The sequence below is a fragment of the Sinocyclocheilus rhinocerous genome, unplaced genomic scaffold (genome assembly GCF_001515625.1).
Source record: "Sinocyclocheilus rhinocerous isolate Xijiao unplaced genomic scaffold, SAMN03320098_v1.1 scaffold402, whole genome shotgun sequence".
In the NCBI taxonomy this organism is placed as follows: Eukaryota; Metazoa; Chordata; class Actinopteri; order Cypriniformes; family Cyprinidae; genus Sinocyclocheilus; species Sinocyclocheilus rhinocerous.
This window is the reverse complement of record NW_015626336.1, coordinates 439,147-464,706: the sequence shown is the minus strand read 5'-3', so window position 1 is coordinate 464,706 and position 25,560 is coordinate 439,147. Positions and strand designations below refer to the sequence as shown.

The 25,560-nt window shown below is 34.8% G+C and overlaps 1 protein-coding gene across 1 annotated transcript in view; it reads left to right on the top strand.

The window, feature by feature from the left end:
- LOC107711371 (dedicator of cytokinesis protein 1-like) overlaps positions 1-25,560 on the top strand; it is a 275,068-nt gene that overhangs the window by 241,395 nt on the left and 8,113 nt on the right. Inside the window, exons 41-49 of the mRNA XM_016516364.1 lie at positions 1,997-2,138; positions 2,260-2,341; positions 5,231-5,315; positions 5,743-5,829; positions 7,632-7,808; positions 8,445-8,528; positions 17,220-17,357; positions 20,744-20,889; positions 24,047-24,245. Of these exons, the coding sequence (XP_016371850.1) occupies positions 1,997-2,138; positions 2,260-2,341; positions 5,231-5,315; positions 5,743-5,829; positions 7,632-7,808; positions 8,445-8,528; positions 17,220-17,357; positions 20,744-20,889; positions 24,047-24,245 (1,140 nt within the window). The remainder of the gene's footprint in view (positions 1-1,996; positions 2,139-2,259; positions 2,342-5,230; positions 5,316-5,742; positions 5,830-7,631; positions 7,809-8,444; positions 8,529-17,219; positions 17,358-20,743; positions 20,890-24,046; positions 24,246-25,560) is intronic.

Sequence of the window (25,560 nt, the reverse complement as noted above, 5' to 3'; positions counted from 1 at the left end):
CAGGAAGGGTGGGACGTTCGCTTTCAGTGCTATCAGGCTAAAGTTAGCATTTTCCAAGATCTCCTATTGTACCTTTAACTAATGAGGTCTTATTGTAAAGTTATACCTATTGGTCTTTATAGTTCTTTTGCACTTTAATCTGTGTAAAACTTTTAACTTTATACATTTTTCTGTATTGCTTTATTGCATTTAAATGTTCAGTTGTTTTTGTTATAAGAAAAATTTTATTAAACCTGTTATACTGTATTATGACAGCACTTTTTAAAACTAAATTTCAATATCGTGATAATACCGAATACCGTGATAAAAGCATTAGCAATTAATCACAACATGAAAATTTGATATTCATCAAATGGCTTAACCCTAGTCTGTGTGTGTATATCTCCGTTTTCATATCGAATACTGTCACGCTGCTTTGTCCTATTGCGAAATATTAAATGTGATCATGCATTTTTCAACAATAAACACTTCAATTCCATGCATATTGGCAATTTAGTATCCCGTTCCGTTGCTGTCATATTTCTCAGCGTGTGTGTGGGTGTTTGTGTGCACACAGCGGTCTGAGTGTAGTTGTTCGCACAGACGCTGTGAATGGAAACATATTGACGGTGTTGTAGGTGGTCGCAGATGATTGACGGTGTCTTTATGGGAATGTGCAATAATTGAGTGTTTTCAGACTGCCAAACGCCTCGGAATTACAGCCGCCGTGGATATTTTGAGATTCAACGTTCAAACTCTAAGAAATACAGAATGAGCTTCTCTGAGTGATGAGCTTCTGTTTTCTGTGTCATTTTACTGTTTTCATAAAATCCTTGAATTCATAGATGATGAATTTGTGGTTCTCAGCTGCAATTAAGTATGCATTATTGTAATTACATATTTCAGTTTTTTTGCATGATTTTACTGTTTTAATAAAAACATTTATATTTACTACTGTATTAATATTTGCATTATATAGATATAAACTTGCAATTCTAAGAAAAAAATTTCAAGTTTCTGTCTTGCAACTCTGACTTCTGAGTTAACGTCTTGCAGTTACGTTTTGTTTGTTTCCACCACAATATAAAAATAAAAAACTTAACTGCAATTTTTTTAATCTCACAATTCTTACTTTTTTTTGCAATTACGAGTTTATATCTCACAATTTGGACTTTTCTTCTCAGAATCGCAGTTTTGCATTTATATCTTGCAAATTAAAGAAAAAAAGTTTGAATTGCAAGATATAAACCCAGAATTACGAGATTTATATATTGCAATCCTAATATGTTTTCTCAGAATTGCAAGAAAAAACATGTGAATTTACAACAAGTACGTTTTTTTAAAAACAGGCTTTCATCAATATCACAAATTTGTTTCTGTTTAATTGTTAAGATTTCTTATTAAGATACAGAATAAAACACTGAAGAGTTTGATTGGACGCACAGCCTTTGACATTGACAACAAATGTTATGTGAAGCATTTTGTCCACTCTTTTAGAAATTCAAAAGTCTATTTATCTGATCTATGCATGATTACATGGTTAGTTGCATTTTATTATTTGGCATTGCATGGTCTGTGCCCATGAGAACCACCAGTTCTGATAATAGTTCTGTTGGCTGTTTAATACATTATAATAATAGGCACATTTTTCTTTATTGTTAAGCTCTTGTTAGATATGCTTCACTGATAGATGCTCCAGAAAACTTATTTAAACGTTTTTATTTTTGTCTTGTTTTTCCATGTAGATGCTGCTGTTTTAAATCATATCTGGATGTGTTAGTACTCATCTCTGGCCTTTGTGTATTTGATTATTGCTTTTTGTTATATTTCCGTGTGTTTATTCAATCTGATGTGTTAATTAAATTGTGCTTTTTTTAGAAAATGTGATGCTTTGAAATTCATACCATGCAAATATTATTCATAGATTAGGGCGGTGAGCACAGAAAAGTTGTCAAAATAAATCAGAAAAGGAAAGTTTGATCTGGAGATGAGAATGTCTGTTGCGGGTGTTTTTCAGAATAAGATGTTCATCTGTCGGGGGAAGGAGTATGAGCGGTGGGAGGACTTTGAGGCCAGACTGCTCACTCAGTTCCCCAACGCTGAGAAGATGAAGACCACGACCCCTCCCAGCGAGGACATCAGGAGCTCCTCTGGACAGTGTATCCTCCAATGTCACTCACAGCACATGCCAATAACAACAACAACAACAAAAAATCACTTTTGTTTGTCTTCAGTTCTCCAAATTGTCCCTTTTATTGTTTCTTAGTTCGGTCCAAATAGACATTCAGTGTTTCACAGTGAAGCCCATCCTAGAACTGCCACCAAAGTTCCAGAACAAACCCGTATCAGAGCAGATCGTCAGGTGAGAGACTATCTATCTATCTGTCTATCTGTCTGTCTGTCTGTCTGTCTGTGTCTCTGTGTGCGTGTGTGTGTGTGAGAGAGTGATGGGTCAGTAAACCGGCGGGCAGATCTCTGGGGTTTGTGTTTCAGAGCGACTCACCCAGCTGATTCAAATGGAAATGTGCAGTGAGCAATGAGTGTTTGACCTTACTACACTCCTCTGTGCTTTAATAAATCACTCGCACACACACCTGCAGCGGAAGCATAATTCTGTTTCAGGCTAAATTCAGTGCCACGGGGTAAACAGCACCGTTATCACCGATCTTGATAAAGCATCAGAGGCGGCTTACCGCAGCCAATCAGAGCCGCCAGTGAGCATGAAAAGCAATTAAAACTCACTATTTACGCACAATTCTGAGTAAATAAGCGTCAGAGTCAAAGGTCACCTGACAGGATGTGATTTTTGTGAGCTTGCTGGAGCGTGAACGTATAGAGGAGCTTAAGGGGTGGATAACTTCAGTGATTGAACGTTGGCCTGATCTCCCATGTCACAGTTGAGGTTTATTTTTGCATCTCTCCTCTCATGCCCCGGGCTGGATCTCTCTCCCCTGCAGCTAATACATTTGTAAATATTGTAATTGGTTATCTGTGTCTTTTTCAATCCGATTTGAATCTGTTCAGAGCCCAGTCCAGAGGCACAACTCTAGGCATGTTAGCGCCATCATGCTAATTTAGGTGAGTTGCACAAACCTGACTGCAACTGGAGTATTCAGAATTGGATTTTAGTGGATTTGTGAACTGGGAAGATCAAATGGTGTAAATGTTCACCTTATTCCCTCTCTTTCTTTTGCTTTTAATAGCAAAACCGTTATTTTCTCATTCAAGTGTAATGGCATAGAGAAATATGACGCCTGTACTCATCTTCGCTCTAGTCTGAATGGGTTTGCTGCTTGTTCTGACCAAGAACTGACAAGAAAGAGACCAACTGACTGATATGTAAAGCGACCAAGTAGAGTTTACGTTCCATATGTGACCCTGGACCACAAAACCAGTCATATGTTGCACAGGGATATTTGTAGCGATTTTTCTTTTATGCCAAAAATCATTAGGATATTAAGTAAAGATCATGTTCCATGAATATATTTTGTAAATTTCCTACCGTAAATATATCAAAACTTAATTTCTGATTAGTAATATTGTTAAGAACTTCATTTAGATAACTTTAAAGGCGATTTTCTCAATATTTAGATTTTTTTTGCACCCTCAGATTCCAGATTTTCAAATATTGTCCTATCTTAACAAACCATACATCAATGGAGAGCTTATTTATTCAGCTTTCAGATGATGCATAAATTTCAATTTAAAAAAAAAATCATGACTGGTTTTGTGGTTCAAGGTCACATATAAGAGCGGGTTTATCTAAAATGCATGACACCATAAATTCCAGAAGGACTGTTAAAGGGATAGTTCACCCAAAAGCTTGCTTCTGTGGAACACAGAAGATATTATGAAAGTTGGTAAACAACCAGTTTTGGCTCCCATTGTATGGTTGAAAACACTAAAATATCTCCTTTTATGTTCTACAGAAGAAAGAACAACATGAGAGTGAATAAAATGCTTGAATTTTCATTATTGAGTCAACTATCCCTTTAAATATCCATTCATTGATTCATACAGTGACTCTTTCTGTAGCTGTTGAACAGTTCGTGAGTTTAATTATTGTTGTCATGCAGTTGTGCTTTCAGAAATCTGAAATAGTGTGTAAGCTGCTCCACTGAATCATTTTCTCAACAGAAGCACCACTGAAATTAGTCTTATTATCTTTTATTATATTTCAAATGTCCGCAGATCTACTCAGTCTCAAAAGCATGTAAGCATTTTCTCCAGAAATGACAATAAAGCATATCTATTTTCCTTCATTTTGTCAAATGCTGAGCTTCTTTTTTTAGACAACAGCAATTGGCAAAAATAAATTGAGGTTTCACTTCCACTGCTGGGAAAATTACTTATCCGTTTTGTTCAATGTGCACAAAAGCTCTGCATTTCCAACAGGCTACTCACAACTGGTGTCATGTTAACTGTGCATAGCCATCAGTCATTCACACTCGTTCATCTCTCACTCAGCGTCTTGTTCAGACTCTCCTTCAGTGACAGGCGTATTTGTTCAGTAAGTTTGTCCAATCAATGATACGCTCTTTCACAGGCGGCACTAAAAAGCTGTGTAGTCGGGCCTCAGTCAGTTTTTAAATGCCCCAAAATCTGCATTTAGCTCTCAGACGCTTTACAAAGAATAAACTTACAGGCACAAACAAAATACGAAGACTTTGCATTGTCACAGGTAAAATCTGCATTTTTTAAAATCAAATTAGCCCAAAATATCAGTAAACTGTGACAGCGTCTTGTTCAGACTCTCCTTCAGTGACAGGCGTATTTGTTCAGTAAGTTTGTCCAATCAATGATACGCTCTTTCACAGGCGGCACTAAAAAGCTGTGTAGTCGGGCCTCAGTCAGTTTTTAAATGCCCCAAAATCTGCATTTAGCTCTCAGACGCTTTACAAAGAATAAACTTAGAGGCACAAACAAAATACGAAGACTTTGCATTGTCACAGGTAAAATCTGCATTTTTTTTAATCAAATTAGCCCAAAATATCAGTAAACTGTGAATGATCAAGATGCTGACGAGTCATGGTAGTAAACTCAGGTTAAAGATTCATTCAAGAGCACACCTCAAGAACGTCCTTGATGAAGCGGGATTGTTGTTTCTTTTCCGCTGTGTTTCAGTGTTTTTAATCATCATCCAGGCTGCTTTTAGAAGCATGCTCATGCATCTCCTTCCTCTTGACCCAATGCAACCCTCTCAAAACCACTAAACGCTCTGAGAATGAATCATTCGCATTTTATTTTTCAGCTTTTACACCGTGAATGAAGTCCAGAAATTCCAGTATTCACGGCCGGTCCGGAAAGGAGAGAAAGATCCGGACAATGAGTTCGCTGTGAGTTTTCTTTTGCTTTTCAATGACTAAAGCATTTCTCCTTTTGTTATTTCACTCAGCGCTTGTGTAAAGTGCTCTGCAGTTCCTCATTTAGAAGAACTCCGAAATGTTTTTCTAATGGCCGTTTGTCTAAAAACCTTTTAAGATGGCTTCACGTCGAGTTATTACAACGAGATGTCAAACCTGAGAACACTGCACCGTTATACTAAAAATATAAAGTCTGTCCCACCTCCACGGCCTCCACTTACATCTGCTATTGGTAAACATCCATTAAAATCCAGTAAATGGAGGCTTAAATTGAAGAAAAAAAGCACACAGGAATAAACTGCGGCCACTCTTTACCTGAAATGTGGCCCTTTGCTAAAAACTTTCATTCTGCTAACTGTTCACTTAATGTTTTGCTCAATTTTTCCCATTCTTCCAAAAGAACATGTGGATTGAAAGGACGACTTACGTCACCGCCTATAAGCTGCCGGGCATCCTGCGCTGGTTTGAAGTGGTGTCCGTCTCAGCGGTGAGTACGACAGCTTTAGCATCCGCAGTGGTTCATTATATCACAGATTCTTGATGCTTTGAAAGAAAATCAGCAACCTCGAATGAACTCGGATACAGTTGATTTGACCCGTCTCACCCTCATCTGCATACACGAGTTGAACTTTTCCACGACATTCTAATTTATTGAGATGCACCTGTATATTTAACCTGTCTCACTCTCACCATATTCTAATGACCCATGGGCATTTATTGAAGGGTGAAAAAGCTCCAAAATCTCAGCATTGTAGCACCAACTTGTCCATTAATAAAATATATATATGATTATATTTTTAATGTATGAGACAACCACATTTAAGGACGAATTTGTAAGATGGACCCCAAAAAACTTACAAGTACATTTCAAGAATCTTTCACAGAATTGTTTGTACAAAAAAGCTTGTCTTTTTTCATCCAAGTTGGATTTTATAAAATGTTTGTTTTTATTAGATTGTATTGTATTGTTGAATGTTTAATGAAAATTATATGGCAGTACATTACAATGATAGTACATACAATACAACACCATATTCTAATTCTCAGCATATTCACTAAATTTTTCTTAAGAAAGAAGTTTTAAGAAGCTCACAACAAAGTTCCTAAGTGCAGTTCTTCAAAAGTTCTCAAATATGTTCTTAAGAACAACTTATGTTTTTTTCTTAAAAAGAAAATGACAAGCTTTGGTGTTATCTGATTGTATTGCGGTTCTTGGTAAGACTTGCTGATAATTTCAATGAAAAATACTTCAAAAGCCATTTTTTTTGGACTGCATGAATATTAAGCGTGCGCTATTTTTGACGCTACAGGAGTTCAGCACTCAAAGTTGCATTTTTAATGCATTTTGTACTTGGTACAGATATTTTTAAAGAGCTTGTCTCAAGATAGAGTGATCTGTTGCGGTTGATTGGCATGCTGTCTTGTTTTTGCTCCCTCTAGAGTGAACACAGCTTACTGTGGTGCTCACATGAAATACGTAATTATACAATTAAAAATGTAGAGTTGTTACTGAATTTCTGATTCAGCTAAAAGTCACATCACACGTAACTATGGCCGAGCATTGTTTACAAGCATCAGTGGTGTTCGTGTGCATCCCTAGTAATATGTAGTTGTATATTTTAATGCTTAATATTTAAAACAAAGCAATACATTTAGACCTGTCTCGCTCTCACTACACTCCATTATAGCAGACCTGGCCTGTCTAACTCTCTCTTTCCATCATGCTATTCTGATCATGTCGTCCTGAATCTGTCCTGCGCTGAGGGAATGGTGGTTACGTGTGCTGGCACGCTTATTTGACTGTGCAGCGGCTCTAGCATCATGTGATACCCAGACTGCATGCCCTGGTGTTTATCCGTTCTAATTTGCACCATCTCTTTTGAGCTCTCCTTCTCACCGTCTCACCACGATTGTTTTCTCTGACGCTTCACGTGTGTTATCGTTCTCATTAGCCTCCCTGGCACGAGTTTCCCAAGATAGAAGCGTCTGTCTCTCACATTGATTTCAGATCCTGTCACAGATGCATTACGGGACCCAGATATTCGGAGAGAACATGTTAACCCATTCATTAGTTAATCTGTAAACAGTTGAAAACCTGCTCTTGTTGCTTCGCTGCTCGTTAGTGGAATTTGTTTGTTGGATTGCAACTTTGGTTGTTGCGTAACAGTAACGTGTTAGACAGCTGGTTAAAGTAAGAGTCATCCTTTGCCGCGTAAATATTTCCTGCTTGTTTATTTTATTCATAAATTATATTTTGGCCTATAAATATGTTTTTGCTTCTTTCTGCAGGAGGAAATCAGTCCGCTGGAAAACGCTATGGAGACAATGCAACTGACCAATGAGAAAATCAGCAACATGGTCCAGCGCCATTTAAACGACTCCAGCCTTCCCATCAACCCCCTCTCTATGTTCCTCAATGGCATCGTGGACCCAGCTGTCATGGGCGGCTTTACTAATTATGAGAAGGTATGAGATTATTCTGGTAATTATTGCCAAATTGTGTCACGGCACAAAGATTAAACGCAGTGAACCAAGAGAAGTTAAATGTATAAACTATTTTAACCATTTTATGTAATGAAAGTCATCTCATCAAGGCTGCATTTATGCGATAAAAAATACAGCAAAATTGTGAAATATTTTTGCAACTCAAAATAGCTGTTTTCTATGTGAATATATTTTAAAATGTAATTTATTCCTGTGATGCAAAGCTGAATTTTCAGCATCATTACTCCAGTCTTCAGTGTCACATGATTCTTCATAAATCATTCTAATATGCTGATTTGCTGCTCAAAAACATGTATTATCATCATCAATGTTGGAAATAGTTGTGCTGCTTCATATTTTAGTGGAAACATTTCTTTCAGGATTCTTTAAATGACATTTCGTCCATTATAACCGATGAAGACGTCAACATAATTTAAACAAAGTTCAAAAGAACAACGCAGAACAAAATAGAAACCTTTTTTAACATTATAAATGTTTTTACTGTCACTTTTGATCAATTTAATGCATCCTTGCTGAATAAAAGTATTATTATTTCTTTTCTTTTAAATCTTACAGACAGGTGTTTATAACTTACAGTTGTTGTTTTGTCATCTATAGGCGTTTTTCACTGAGAAATACATCCAGGAACATGCAAATGACCAGGAGAAGATTGAAAAACTAAAGGATCTGATTGCCTGGCAGGTAATGATATAATCAGTGCATGTCTTAACAGCAGTACTGGGTTATATATTGAATATTCATGAGGTGTTTGCCATGATTTTGCAGGTGATATTAAATTAAGCTATATTTTTTTTGTTTTTTTTTATTATTATTATTATTTGACGATTAAGTTTTCCAACAGCTTCCTCGTCACTTCCCATAAATATGAGAGCATTGAGTTTCAATGTTTTAAAGTCATGTTTGATTTAAAGTTAAGCATCTTTCGTAAATATAATGTATTTTTGTAAATCGATTTAAGCTGTCCTTTCTCAAAGAATTGATTCAGAAATAAAACTCTGTGCATAACTTCTCTCATAAGTTTTCATAAGCAATTTAAGGGGGTCTGAATACTTTCCGTACCCACTGTAAATATCCAGCGTGAGGTTTTATTTAAAGGAAGGTCTGCCGGGAATTCACTGACTTACATCCACATGTTGGTTGAAGCAGCACGTGTTTGGTGCTGCAAACTGACTTTATCATCAAATCGAAAGGCTTTTATCGCTCTGTACTCAGTCAAAACTCTGATGATGGTTACAGGGCAGAGCAACACATCAAATCCTCCTGCTGTCTTGCCTGTGAGATTGTGTATGTGTGTGAGATAGAGATCTACTAAAGATGATCTTAGCACTGATGAAGCTTCATTTATTGCTGTTTAGTGGGAAATGTATCCCATGCCAATGACAAATAAGCTTTTATCTCTCCGAAAAGAACATCTGCTGTGTCATACAGCACAATAACACGTCGCTCGCTGATGGCTCTTTATTGATGTTTTTTGCTGTAAATCCTTTATTTAACTAGGCATTCCAGGTCAAAAATTGCTTGTAAATCTCTCAATGTACTGTATTATCACATAATCTTAGTCCATTTGTTGTCAACTTGTTTTCTTTCGGTTAGTAAAGGTTTTGTATTTGTTTCTGAAAGTGATTGGTTGTAGGCCTCATTGATCTGAGCTTATGCACCTCACTTTTTGAGTGAAAATAGCATTATTTGTGGATAATTTTGGCAATTAACTGAAATCAGTGAGGCCTACAATCAGCTGTTTTCAAAAGAAATACAAAACCTGTGCTAATTGAAAGAAGTCAAGTTGTTAAAAAAAAATGAATCCAATATTTTGAAATATAATAAAGCAATGTTTTTGTAGGTGGGTCAGTTTTGGCCCGAACTACAAGTGTAAAGGGACACAGAACACGCTACTTTTCCGTAGTTTTTTCGTGTAAATGCACTAGACAAACGCGAATGACCGTTGCACTCGCGTCTTTTGCAGCATCTTCCACGAGCGGCACGTTTTTAAGACGTCGTAAGTAAAAATTTCAACTTTTACACACAACGGCGCTCATCGTTGTCAGTTCCAAAACAGTGGACCAATCAGAAGACCCTAGGGGCGGAGCAAGTAAATCATATGAATTGTATCATGTTTTGGCCTTTTGCGCGTGTTCCAAAGGGCTGGAAAAGTCTATAATGGCTATTAACTTTTCTAGTAATCATTAGGCAGTTATGGAAATTCATTGGTTAAAACATGTTGGAACAGATTTTACAAAAGCAGTTTTATGCGTCTCCTGTTTGACTTTGACTTGTTCTCTGTCGTGTGTGTGAGATGAATAGTCATCAGTCTGAGCAGCTGTCCGAGCGTTCTGCCTGTTTGTCTGATCCGGCCGCACGTCGTATATAGTTACTCTCAGCACATAAACGCTTCTGTTGCGTAATGGTTATTGAAGGACTCGTTCTCTTCAGGGACGTGGACAGAAATGTAACGACAGAGAGAGACTGGTGTGTCGATGTGTTTTCAGGCAGATGAAAAGAAAGACGGCCGCTGATGAGCTTTTCCGTGAGCAGAACAGATGTGAGGTTTTGATGGAACTCTATATAGTTTGTACAAGGGATGTAAAACAAGCCTGGCAAACTCTCTCCACTACAGAAAAGCTCCTGTAGATTCAACACATCTGCTGATGTGTATGTGTGTGTGCTGGATCAACATGATCTGTAGCTTCCCGTATGTCAGGAATGTGTGGAGATTCATGGTTGTCTCATCTTAAAAGAGATGGCAACAAATGTTGATGCTTTTGATTAGTTGTCATATACAAATTACAAATGGGTCATTAAAACTGGTGCCTTTCACATTATATCAAAAAGATCAACCTGGAAGATTTTAAATATTGTACAAGACCAAGCATATTGTGTTTGTCATGTCAAGCTAAATGAATAAACATTAGGTAATATATTTGGTGCAGTTTGTTAACAATTAATGCATTAGCGATCAAAAACTACAAATAAACAACAGCTGTTTACAGTATTTATGTATCTAGGCGAATTCAATGTTAATGATAACTTATAAATACATAATTATTCACTGTTAATTCATGTTTGTTCATAATGCATTATTGATGCTTAACCTTGGGACGCAATTTTTCCTTTATTTTTTATTTTATTTTATTACTTAGTGTGTATATACTTATTTATAAATATATTCAAAGACAATAAATACAGTGGTTGCCAAAATTACAAACCAAATAAAAAACATTTTTGTTTCTTGAAATAAAATAAGTAAACATGCACAGCAGAATTCCTAAGATTGTAACTCAAATTATAATGAGAATAGAAAATATAAAAATTAAAACTGATTGAAAATATGAATGTCAATTAATAAACTTTAGTAAACTGCAGTACTATTTCAGTGATACTAAAATAATACACGCAGCAACAAAGTTGGAGAAAAATACGTTTAAAAACAAAAAGCATTTTTTAGAAAAATGCTTGCGATGACACAGTAAAAGTCATTAATTACACACTAAAGCGAGACCGTTTTGTAAAACAACCCAAATGTATTTCTGACATGATGAAGGCTGTTTGATGCCATTTGTTGAATGTATCAATCATCTTGTTTTTGACTGGAGCTTTTTATTTTTCCTCACGTATTCATGTCAGGTCAGGACATTTGCATGAGATGAGTTACAGCAGCTGTCATCCTGTCACAGAATGAAATACGTCTCATGCTTTGTCTTACCTCAGATGTGTTTTAAAGACGTGTTCCTCGGCAAAGACGACGACAAGCTGAGTCGCACAAATCAATTGTGGAGACGGCATGAAACGCAGTTCAGTCTTTTTTTTTATATAGACCGTTTTCTCAGACATGCGTTGTTGCCGTCTCACCACATTATTTACATTTTAAGTTCAATTGTTATAGATTTGACAGTGTTCAGCTCATTTCTACGAGCAGATGATGAACATTAATGATGTAATGTTTATGCAATCACAGACGAACACTTTAACTGTGCAGAGTTTGCGTTTGACAGCACAAAAGGAACCCAAAGCCACTTTTTCGGTGAGATATGGAGATCAATACGCCCCGTCCTGAAGGTAGAAGAGGCTGCTGTCGATGCTCTGTCAGAACGGCGTAAACAGCGGTGGAAAGGCAGGACAATCCCCCTGCAGATTTCAGCTTTTGATTAGGTTTGCTTTCTCTGTTTGTCAGAGCGCGGCTGGGTCTCTTTTATATGGGACTCGGCTGATCTGTGTGAATGTGCTGCTCTTTCAGCTGTTATTCACAGAAGTCAGGTGCTTTTTTTTGCTCCGCTTCATTCATGTTAGCCTGCATCTTTCGCACTGAGAAAGGCACTTCACTCAGGCAAGAGCAGGAGCTTCAGCTGGTAACGTGGCATGAGGATCTGGTGACTTTATTGTGTGTTAACGAGAAGCAATTCATCCAGCGCTGTGTTGATGGACTGTGTGATGATGCATGTGAAAAATCAAATCTTGCATGTCTCTCTGCCAACTTGCATTGTCATAAATGATGCAGAAACGTCACGGCACACTCACTTTCAGAGCCTCTATGTGATACTTGATTAGTTTTAGGGCAGATCACAAGAATTTAGACTTGTAGATGAACTCAGACGATCTCAGATGTCACTTCACTCATAAGTGCACAAGTGCTCCAGTTTTAATTTTTAACTTTTGCATATTTGTAAATATATTTTTGCCTTTGTAGAATGGTACACGATGACCATAATTAGAGTTGCGGACAATTTCTTCGTGATTAATGACTAGTTTTTATTTTATTTATTTATTTTATTTTATTTTAAAGAGAATAAAGACATAATAGACTACAGCCTTTTATTTTGCTATATTTGTTTATATTAAAAATGTTTTATTTATTTTTTTATTCAGCAGAACATAGAAAATTTTCTAAAGCATGTTGGGAACCAAACAACCAGGGTTCTTATAGTTAACTAAAACTTAAATTTTTTTTTTTTTTTTACTTGAACTAAAATATGTTTTTGTTACTTGAACTAAAATACAAAATGTATATTATTTATTTCAGCTACATTTTTCATTTTAATTTAGTTTAACTTGATGCACTAAAATAACTAAAACTAAAATCAGAAATTAAAATAAATGGAAAATGACAGAAACAACTAAATTACTAAACATGTAACTAAAATTTAAATAAAAACATAAAATATAAAGATAACTGATTCAAAAATAAAATAAAAAAAATAAGTTGATTAGTGAGGTTGACATTTGGGGTGAATGCTTAGTGATTTGATTTCATTTCATTTACAATATTTATTTATCTTGGTTAATGCAATGGTAATGTAATTTATTAATATACAGTTGTTCTTTATGATGTCATTTTGCATGTCATTTTTCCATTTATTTTTATTTATATGAATTTTAATCCTTTTATATTTATTTGTATATTTTGTTTTACTGCATAGACTTAAACTATATGACAAAATTTAAAAATACATTTATGTAGCGAGTATATAAAAAAAATATAAAAATGTATAAAATAAATAAAAAATAATAGTATATAATATTATTATTATTCAAATAATAAAAAGTATAATAGTTTCTCAATAACACTGCAAACAACATTGGAGCCCATTGACTTCCATAGTGTGTACACAATACATAGACATTTCTCAAAATATCTTATTTATACTTGGAGTGTAAAGAATAAAGAAAGTCATACCATTTTGAAGTCACACAAGGGTGAGTAAATGATGAGAAAAAGTTCATTTTTGGATGGAGTATACACTTAGCAATTCATTAGCAGAGAAGACTCTCAGGTTTAGAATAACATTTATGTACGTTTATGTGTTTTCTGTCCAAACCCACTTCCGGAGGACCAGTGTGTTGTTGAGTTGAGCTCCAATCCTAATCAAGCTCACCTGGATAACCTCAGCAGGATTACTAGAAACTTCATCATACTCATGACCTTGGGTGTTTGTACCACTTGTTCTACCATTTATAACTGAAGGAAAGCATTGATGTTCTCTGCGTTTGAGTGCTGAATTCTTCATTCCGTGTCCATATGTGCTCATCAGTTATATTTTCAGCCAGAGTTCGCTGATGAGGTGTATGTGTAGTTGTGTTTGTGTGATTTGGCATCCTGCTTTTATAGCGGTTTTGCCGCTCTCCTGCCTACCCAGAATTCCCTCACTCTGATCATGTTTTAAAGGTCTGGGTTTCCCTGGAGACACGAGCAGCGCTGTTCTATCTGTCTGTATCTCTGTCTCCTTCAGAAATTCCCCGCGGTGCTAACAACCCTTATTAAAGCGGGAATCCTCTCACGACTGTTGAACTGCAGGAGGATCTGAACAAACTCCGCATCGCTTCTGTATTATGTAGAATTCAGTGCTCGAGTTGGAAAAATCGTGCTACAGTATATTGTGTATTTAATCAGGGAGCTATAGAATTATTTAGCATAAATTATCCTTATGTACATTTGTTTGTGAACGTGATCATGTTAATTAAACTCTTCACATGTGTAGAGCAAGCACAGACATTATTAAACATTAAAAATATTAACACATTTAAAATTTTAAAACAAACATTTAAAAATTAAAAATATTTAAACAAATATTCATGCATTTCAAATTACTGTAAGTACTTTAAAATTTTAACTTTACAGATACTTAAATATAAATTTTATATTTAAAAATTACTATATTTCAGATATTTAAACAAAAAATTTAACATTAAGATATTTGAACACATTTAAACAAATATTTAAATAGATATATTTACTTGAGATGCAAACAAATATGCCGTTTGGGTCAGAAAAAAAAAAGTTTTCCATTTAAATTAAGTTTTTTTTTTCTTACTTCATTGGCACATTGATTTGATTTTCACTTGATCAATTTTACAGAAATCTAGACTTACGTCATTTTGCTCATCTCAAGTCTATGTGTCATGGACATATTTGTACTGGAAAACAAGACAAAAACACTGAGGGAGAAAATTGTTACAAAGTGCTTCTGTTCTTTCAGAGATAAAACAAAAGTATGATCTTTGTTTTCTTTTCTTTTGAGAGGTTGTTTAAAAATTCTGAAAAGAAGCTTGATGTCTTTACTTTCATGGCTGATGACCATTTTGACGTGAACATGAGAAAGTGCTCCTCTCCATCGCATCGCATTGCGCTGCATTGCATCAGTTGAACGTGAAGCTTGTTGGAGTTTATTTGGTTCAGAAATACCTCATCTTTATAGCACTCTGATTTACTCTCATAATGTCTGGAGACAGCAGCACCTCTCTTTGCAATTAGCTGAGCAGTTCAGATTCTGTGTGTGTGTGTGTGTGTTCAGCACTACTGTATCCTTCTGATGTATTATGCTTTGTTCTGTACATTCAGATTAGCAGGAGACTTTAGCAGGAGTCATATTTGAGAGAGATTGCAGTGCTTTGTGCGATGAATGCTTGTGCACAAAGGTTTGTTTTAAATCCTGTGTAATATGATCCGTCTTTCACTGTAGCTTGCAAATAAAGCCAGCGCTGGTGCTTTAGTGGCTGTTTGCATGTTTTATGTGTCTGTCAGGCCAGAGGTTTTATGTAGAAGAGAGAAAATTGAACCTCAGAGTGATATTTCAGGCCGAGGTGAATCACTGCACCTGATTCACGGGCAACCGAGAGGCTTGAGTAAATCAGTCCAGAAGAGCTGCAGGTTACGTCTCACTCTGACAGCGTGGGCCAGACAGTACAAATCTAGTTGATTAGTGAGGTTGACATTTGGGGTGAATGCTTAGTGATTTGATTTGATTTCATTTACAATATTTATTTATCTTGGTTAATGCTATGGTAATGTAATTTATTAATATACAGATGTTCTTTATGATGTCATTTTGCATGTCATTTTTCCATTTATTTTTATTTATATGAATTTGAATCCTTTTATATTTATTTGTATATTTTGTTTTACTGCATAGACTTAAACTATATGACAAAATGTAAAAATACATTTATGTAGCGAGTATAAAGACAATATATACTATAGAAATGTGCTTTTATATATTGCTTTGTAACCCAAAAATTGTCTTTGTCAAAACAGCAATAGAGGTTAGAGAGAAAAAAAACATTTTAAAATAAAGTCAAAAGTTATTACATAAAGTAATAAGTATATTAAATAAAAGTATATTTTTGGTATTGGGTTAACAAATTCTTGTATTTGCGTGTTAAAGAGACAAAACTGCTTTATTTTTTCCCTCACATATTCATGTAGGTTGATTTTTGGGGTAAATGCTCAGTGATTTTGTTTGTATTTTGTTTAATTAGTTAACATTGGATTATCATAAACTAATAAAGAACAACAGCTATTTACACTATTTATTTATCTAGGTTAATTTAATGTTAATGTTAGTTTATGATTGTTAGTGATGTTTCCGTTATGTTATTTTATTTTACCGTATAGACTCAGTCTATGACAAAATTTATAAATGTACTCATTGAATAAATGCATAATTGACTGCAAGTGTTTATTTTTCTATATTGTTTTGTAACAAAAATGTGTATATTTGTTAATACAGCAATAGAAAATGGAGAAAAATACATTTGAAATTGTGAAAATTTGATTTGAATTTTAAAGTTATTTATTTTAAATAGCATTTATGGTATTGGGTTTAGATAAACATTTGTTTGATGCCATTTGTTGAGTGTGTCTTTTATAACGATTCCTGTCGGTGTGAATGCTTAGTCATTTTTTTTCTTAAAGTGCCCCTATTATGGGTTATGAAAGGTTCATATTTTGGTTTTGGGAGTCCCCAACAACAGGTTGACATGCATGCAATGTCAAAAAACACTTTCATTGTCTTATAATATGCATTTATTTTTACCTTATTTGCTCAACTACTCCCAAACGATTCGTTTAACGATTCATTTTTCCAAACCCTTCCTTTGCGTGACGCTAACCTGCGGTGATTGGTCCGATTGGTCTCATTTTCATTTCATCTCGCCTGTAATGCCTGATAAAGCAGCGTTTGTGAGCGCAGTGCTGCTTTGTGTACAGCGTTACTGGGGAAACAGCTATTTTACCGCTCCAAAAGCGGCACCTAGTGACAAAGAATGAATTTGCATTTTAATTCAGACCAACGGGAAAAGTCCAACAAGTGGGCGGGCAATATGCTGATGTTTCATGTTGACGTCAACATGAAACGACTTGGGATTTGTTTTAAAAACGACTCGTTTCAATGATTCAGAGTCGACTCTTTCTTTTGAGAGACAATAACTTTATACAGGGTGCACTTTTAGATTTAAAACTTGGCAGGATGTTTTCATTCACTTAGATCTATTACACACTGCATGAAAGCTAATTTTCAAAAATCCATAATAGGGGCACTTTAAGTTTTATTTAAGATTGTGGTTTAATTGCTTTGCTTTTGTTTGTGTGTGCATCTCATTCAGATCCCGAACCTGGCTGAAGGAGTTCGCATCCACGGCGAGAAGGTGACGGAGGCTCTTCGTCCGTTTCACGAGCGTTTGGAGGCGTGTTTCAAACAGCTGAAAGAGAAGGTGGAGAAGCAGTACGGCGTCAGAACACTAGTGAGTCCCAACAGACAGTCACTTTCCAAATCATGCTGCATCACGCCTTCATCATTCACTCCGCCGTAACCATCAGCCTTCACGCATTCATGGATGTTCTTCATCACAGCTCGCTTGCATGCATCACATGACCTCAGGATGGACTCTTACCTCACAATACAAACAGACTGATTTATGTGTTGCATGTTTGTCTGCATTTGTCTGGGTCTTGGTTTCTTCCTCACTATCTTGGGACGCTATTTTGATTTGCTCACTGGGCATTATTATTTTAATATGCTGCTTTATAAAGATAAGCTGCTTTAGAATATGTATTGTGAAAAGCACTATAGAAATTTTGTACTGAATGAAGTCATGGCAGCTGATAGATGATTATGAGGCATTGTACAATTGCAGTTTTAAATGCTGTTACTGCTTTAATACAGCTGTAAGTCTGGCTAATTTTCCAAGGTATCTATCAAAATCCTAACAGTAACTCATAGTATTATCAGGCTAAATACTTTCTGTTCGTCCCCAACACATTAAAATATGCATGTAAAAATAAGTACTTTTTTAAGCAATTTTGTTGTAAAACAGAATTTAACAACTTTGTGTTCAAAATTAATTCTATAATCATTAATTCACATGAAAAAATGACACAATTTTGGAAAATACATACTGTAGGAAATCTATGGTTGGAATAAAAATCTTTTTTTTTTCTTTTCTTTATTTATTTTTACAATTTTCTTGCAATTCTGAGTTTATACCTCACAATTCTTGCAATTTCTAAATCAGAAAGTCCAAACTGTGAGATATATACTCAGAAATGTATGAAAAACCCAGAATTGCTAAATAAAAAGTCACAATTACCTTTTTTTTTGTGTGGGGGAAACAAAAAATTGCGAGCAATAAATGTGGAATTCTGAGGGGAAAAAGTCAGAATTGTGAGAAAAAAATTGTATCTAACAGTTCAGACTTTGATCAAGTCCATATTGCTAGAAAGTCGCAATTACCTTTTTTTTATTACATGGTGGAAACAGGCTTCCATAGAAATCTTTCAAATGGTTATTTTCCTAAGAAAATGTCTGTCTGCACACACATATATTTTATATATTTATATGTTTAATTTAAATTCTTTTTTTAATCAGTGCTATTATGTTGTTAATCAAATTATGATAGCTTTATCATCAAGATTGTCTTCCATATAAGCCTGATAATTTTTTGTAACACCTGCCACCAACTTAATCATGTAATTCATCAATGCTGTTATTGAGACTCATTACCTTTTAATTAGGTCTAACTTCACTGACAAAAGATGTCAGTCAATGATACATTTAATTTACTTTAAAAAACACCCTATTATTATTATATTATACCTTGTATGAAATGAAAAAGAAGATAAGTTACTTAATACAGCATAGTTTTAATATATGATTGATGAGTCTCATTTTCTAAAACCTTTAGATTAAAATGCTTTTGCAGTTGTATAATGACTAGGGATGCACCGCCCGATACTGAGCTCCTGTACTCGTACTCGTAAAAATGCCCCGATACCAAACGCCGATACCACACAGCATGTGATAAGCGCCATATTCAAAAAAAGAAACACCGAAAACAGAACAACAGACAGCAGAAAGGAGTTAAGGATGTCTACTACGAAGTATATGTATGCAATGAATATAATGTTAAAAATCTATTACATACCTTTCTATCAGAATTTTCTAGCATTATCAAGATGAATTTGTTCTGACACCGTTTAACTCTGAGTTCTTGTTATATTTTATTACCATTTTCTAAACTATAGCGAGTAAACTGTGATAATGTGAGAAATGTTGAAGGTGTCTGAATAAATTTAGGTTTGACTGTATCTATTTGATAAATGAAGTTAACCAACTAACATTATACATACTCTTTTGGTTTCTGTACCCAATATTTAAAAAATTTACAAATGCAATAAAAATATTGGTATCGGTACTCGGTATCAGCAAGTACCAAAAATAAAAGTATCGGTATCGGGCGAGTACTGGAAAAAGTGGTATCGGTGCATCCCTATGACCCATATACAGTTTAAGACATCTCACCTTCTTCCTTTTACAAAATATTATCCATATTCACATCCTGCTGGTATAGAAAATCATGTGTGTAGCAGAAATAAATAAGATTTGTAATTGTATTAATGCTACTGTTGAATAATAATTGATATATTAAATTTGTTTTTTAATGATAATATGTCTTTGCTTTTTGGAAATCAGGTTTGATATACTAGACATAAAAATGCAGATAATATTTTTTCGCGGCATTTCATGTTATGTTATATACACACACACACACATACACGCTTCTTTTACTTTTTTTCCTTCATTTTTATTGTATTTGGTGTGGAAAACCTTAACTTGCATAAATGTAAGTAGAAAAGTAGAGCAAAAGTTTCCACAGCTGTATTTGGAGACGCACTGAGTGAATGTGTGACAAAGACATTCCCAAACACACTGTAAAGAATCGCGCCTCTTCTCCGGTCCGAACAGACATGCTGAGATCCCTGACAGAAGAATGCTGGGAGTCCTTAGGAGGGAATGAGAGACGGGGACAAAAGAGTACGGCAGACAGGGAGAGAAAGAGAGCGAACGCATGAGAGAGAGAGAGAGATAGTTGCTGTAGCTGGCAGTTATTGATCGCCGCGCTCTGCCAAGGTGCTAGAATTAGCAGCGAAGCTTTCAATACAGTGTGTGAAAGACTGAGAACGTGATCTGTGCTACATATATCTGTTTCAAGGACAGCGCAGGACAGGAGGAAGATAAGGAAGGTATGAGCGGTTCATAATCACATATATACGAGATTCAGACAGAAAGAGGCAAAGACTGTATTAAAGCAATGAGAATCAGCAAAAACATACTCACACTTGGCCTGTTTATATTTCTGTCTGTCGAGGCGGTGTGTGGTCATCAAGGCTCAGAAACATAGCAAGGACATCGTTAAAATAATCCATGTGACATCAGTGTTTCAACCGTAATTTTACGAAGCTACGAGAATATTTTTTGTGTGCAAAGAAAACAAATAATGACTTTATTCAACAATTCGTCTCCTCCGCATCACCCTGGCAACGTATATACGCAGATACGTTGTTTACGCTTTGATCTGAACGTAAACAACGTATCCGTGTACATGCGTTGCATACGTTGCCAGGGTGATGTGGAGGAGACGAATTGTTGAATAAAACCGTTATTTTTGTTTTCTTTGCGCACAAAAAGTATTCTCGTAGCTTGGTTAGCCAATCACAATGGATGACATTTAGTGTCAGGGAGAGAGGAAAAATGGTCATAAAAATTAATCATGACTATTTTGGTGCAAGAAAGTTTTTTAAAGAACTGATTTTGAGTTTTTTAAAGAACTGACTCATGATGTTGTTTCAGCCTCTCGTGTCGGACGAGCGGCGGGGCAGTCGGCCGCGTTCAATGGTTCGCTCCTTCACCATGCCGTCGTCTCAGAGGCCGCTGTCTGTCGCGTCTGTGACCTCCATATCATCAGACAACTCTCCCTCCAGACCGGGATCAGACGGGTAAACACACACACCATCCAGACTACTGCTAGAGCAATATATCTGCAGATATTTCACCTTTATTGCTTTCTTTTATTCTTTCTTTCTACTGTTTACACAGATTTTCGAATTCATTAAATTGATCAAAACTGAGAGTAAAGACATTTATAATATTACAAAAGATTTCTATTGCAAATAAATGCTCAAACATCAAATCATCAAACAATCAAACATTCCTGAAAAAGGTCACTTTCTAGAAAAATATGAAGCAGCACAACTGTTTTCAACACTGATAATCAGAAATGTTTCTTGAGCAGCAAATCAGCATATTAGAATGATTTCTGAAGATCATGTGACACTGGAGACTAGAGTAATGATGCTGAAAATTCAGCTTTGATCACAGAAATAAATTACATTCTAAAATGTATTCAAATAATTATTTTAATTTGTAATAATATTTCACAGTATTACTGTTTTTACTTTATTTTTTATCAAATAAATACAGCCTTCGTGAGCAGAAGAGATGTCTTTTAAAAACATTAAAAATCTTACTGGTCCCTAAACCTTTAGACAGTAGCAGTATTATTATTTAGGTATTATTATTTATGACATTTTTATTTAATAAATAAGTAAATATATATTTATATATATTTTTATATAATTGTTTCATTACTTGAAATAAAATAAATATTCACTGAAAGTTAAATAATAAAACATTTAAATAGTTAAAAAGTTAAAGTAATAAAAAAAACTAAACAAAAAACTTAAGAACTATATAGATATATTTACAAAAATAACAAAATAGCAAAAACTTTAAATAAAATTAAAATAAAAACCAGGAACATGAAGAAATTCCAAATATGAACAAAAACTATGATAGAATATTTACTAAAACTTTAACTAAAATTAAAAACCGAAAACATTTAAAAAAATTCAATTCAAAATATAAACAAAAACTATGATAGAATATAAATGATACTAAAATAACACTACAAACCTATAGTAGACATACGTAAAACACCCTTTAGGAGTTTCTAATCTGGGTCAAAACCGTTTAACAAACAAGTAAAATGTTTAATTATTTAAATAATGATAAATCTCTCTCCAGATATCAGCATCAGCCATTAGTGGAGCACTGATCCAGACCTCTATATTGAACAGGCTGGATTCTTGACAGTGATTTATTTTCTTCTTATAGCCGTTATAGGAGGACTAGCACAGAACACTTCCTCGGTTAGAGTGACTTTTTTCATTTCGGTCCTTTGTCATTTCTCTTAGCAGGCGGTCTGTTCTCATTCACGCTTACAGCTGTAATGCACCGAATCACCTGCTGTTTCTCCAAGAACATCATCTTATTTCACTTTAAGACAGAATCAGATGTGTTTATATGTGTAAAATGCCTGTGGTGTCTTTACCCTGTCAGGTTGGTGGCAGTGTAGCGCGGCGGACACACAGGTGCCAGTCTTAAGGATTAATTAGTGCATGTTTGAAGAGAGCAATGCCCTCCGCTGCTGTTTAATTGTGAAGGGCAGTGCTTCACAAGAGCTTTCATTTGATTAGTTAATCCATCTCATTAAAGTGCTTTGATTCGCTTGAGCTCCACATTCTGATTATGAGAGCCAGAGATTCTGCTGGGCTTTTTAGCTGCTTCCCGCTGTACAAAACCGCCTGCGAGTCTCATTATCGGCCAGGTCAGCAGATATGAAACGCACTTTAATGCAGAGATTCTCGCTTTTACAGGAGCCGTTTGCATGGATGATGTACGATTTCTCTCCGGCATCGCTGCATTTTTAAGAAACTAGTTTGTTCTGAGCTTTGGACCTGAAATCCAATAGTGATGACACAGTTTTTCTGTCTGGGTTCACGTACGCTTGTGCTAACAAATACGCTTACTGTGGTTTTCATTTACTTTATGAAACGGCAGATAAGGATAGAGCCGGCGTGAGAGCGTTTCGAGTCAGTGCCGCTGCATCTTACGTTCATCAATCATGTGCTTTTGTGCTTTGCACTCTTGAACATTTGGTTTCCTATGATTTATTAAAGACCGTTATTGCAGATTTTGTTGATTTAAAAGTTATTTGGGTATCATTAGCTTGCTGGCATAATGTTTTCTCAAAAATATGAAATTGATTTATGTATTTTGATGCATCAGTTAGACTGGGTTAAATCATAAACTTTGTTATTTTTTAACAGCTTAGTTTATAGCTCTCATAGGGTTATATTACAGCTGGATATTGTTATATATTATATTCCAGCTATTATTACAAATTAAGAACTTTTAAACACGTTTAGTGGGGAAAATATCTAAATGTTTTACGAAAAACATATTGAAATATATTTCTGACCCTGTTTTGCATTTTAATAATGACATTTTTTTAATGTATGTTTTTATGTCCTTATTTTAATATGACTATTTTCAAATTAAAAACCTTTTTCTTCAGAAAATGTTTAATGAAAACAGAAAATATAAATGTTAAATTAAAAATATATAAACTATATTTCAGACATTATATTAAAAATGCAAAGAATTTAAGCTTTATATATCTATTTTTTTAATTTTGTCATTTTATAATCCTATTGCAAATGAAAAACTTTTATATATTTAATATGTAAAGTTTTTTCTTAACTTTAATTTCTTTCTTAAAAATTCAAGGATTATTATTTTAATCATATTTATTTTTATTTTCACTTATATATTTAATATGTAAAGTTTTTTCTTAACTTTAATTTCTTTCTTAAAAATTCAAGGATTATTATTTTAATCATATTTATTTTTATTTTCCCCTTAAATTTTTTTTTTTTTTTTTTGTGAGGCCTGTAAAAACGTAGCTCAAGTATGATTATGAGAAGCTCAGCTGACCAAGATGGCAGAAAAAGAAAAAAAGTTCCAGGTCTGAGCCCTGATCTCTGAGATAACATGTTATAAAAATATGTGTCATATTCAATGAGCTAATACGGTTGGTTGCCATGACACTTGAGACTGAACACCAGAAACGTGCTTTTGAGTTTACAGTTGGAGCAAAATGTCAAATGAGTGCTAATATTTTCTCAAGACTTCATAAGAGGCTTCTCTGTGATATTAAACAGCCCAGAAGTCTTATCCAATAAAACACAGCCGCCGCTCGATTATCTCCGTCCTCCTCTCCTCATTTGATTCCTCTTCTCTCTCATCTAATAGATTTGCCTTGGAGCCTCTCTTACCAAAGAAGCTGCACTGTAAGTCTCAGGATAAACTGGATCGAGACGAACCTGAGAAAGACAGGAAGGAGAAAAGGAAAGAGAAAAGGAACAGCAAACACCAGGAGCTGTTTGATAAGGAGCTGAAGACGGCTGAGATCCCGCTGCAGCCCAGCGAGGCGGTCATTCTCTCAGAGACGGTGAGTATCTGTCCACACAAATCCATACGCAAATAAAGACTTACTCTGCACTTCAAGTCAAGTCACTGAAAGTAAACTTACTGCATCAAGCACCAAATCACAACCAGAAATAAATAGAAACCAATGACAAAATGTTTGCTTTTGCAGCTGCATGAAAAGAAATGTTAAATTAATTTTAAATTAATTTTATTTTTAATTTTTTCTCCAAAACTAAGATGCTATTGTGTGTTTTGCTTTTGATTTATGATATTCCCATTATTTTCATTACAGTAATGCAGTAATTTTTTTCTGGGGAAAAAACATAAGTCCTTCATTTTTTCATGAAAAGGCTTCTTTTTCTTTAAGAAAGTGTCAACAAATATCATTTTTTTCCATGCAGTGCTTTAACTACAACAAAAACAATAAAAAATATTTTTGTAATTAAAAAAGTAAAAAAAAATAGAAATATTGCATTGCCCATTAACTGAAATAAAGCAAGTTGAGGTGCTAAAGTTATTAAAACTAAAATAAAACTTCAAGATATATTTAAAAAAGCAGAACGTATTAAAAATGACAAGAATATTTACTAAACTTTAAAAACAAAAGCTTATTCAAAATAATAATAAATACTATAATAGTAATAGTAATTATAGTAATATAATACTAAAATGACACTGATTGCTTGAAATGTGGTCCATGTTCTTGACAGGTTTGTAATAATCACATCATTTGGATGCAATGTTAACCGAAAGACTTTCATTTGTTTGCTTTCCAATGAATGGTTCCTAGAGCAGTCCTTTTCATCTTTTGTTTCTGTGTGAAATGAGGCACGCGTCTGAATCTGCTCTTGCGAGTCTCTTCAAGCTCTTTGAATATGAATACCAAATGTGCTCGAGCAGCTCTAGAACAAACAGCACGTAATAAGAATAAATTGACCCATTCAGAGCCTCTCTGACTTCACTGACTAATGTGGCATCGTGAGGGAAGCGCATAACCTCGCATTTCTGAATAAAGAAAAACTAGCGCACATAATTACTCCGCCCTGGACCTTCTGCATAGTTTGTCTTTTATAAATCATCATAATGACCTTGACCCTTTCTATAGGCCGCTGACCTCTGCGATTCACAGTCAGCCGATAAAACAAGAGCTGAAAAATCGGATTTACTGCTCGATTAATCTGTCATGTTGATAACAAGCCCGCCTGGTTCATTTTTTATATCTTTAATGATCTTTCTTTTTTTATTGTTAATGTCCTTATCTGATGAAGGACAAAGAATAAAAATGTTTATATCAGAGAGAGAGAGAGAGAGAGTGTGTGTGTGTGTGTGTGTGTGTG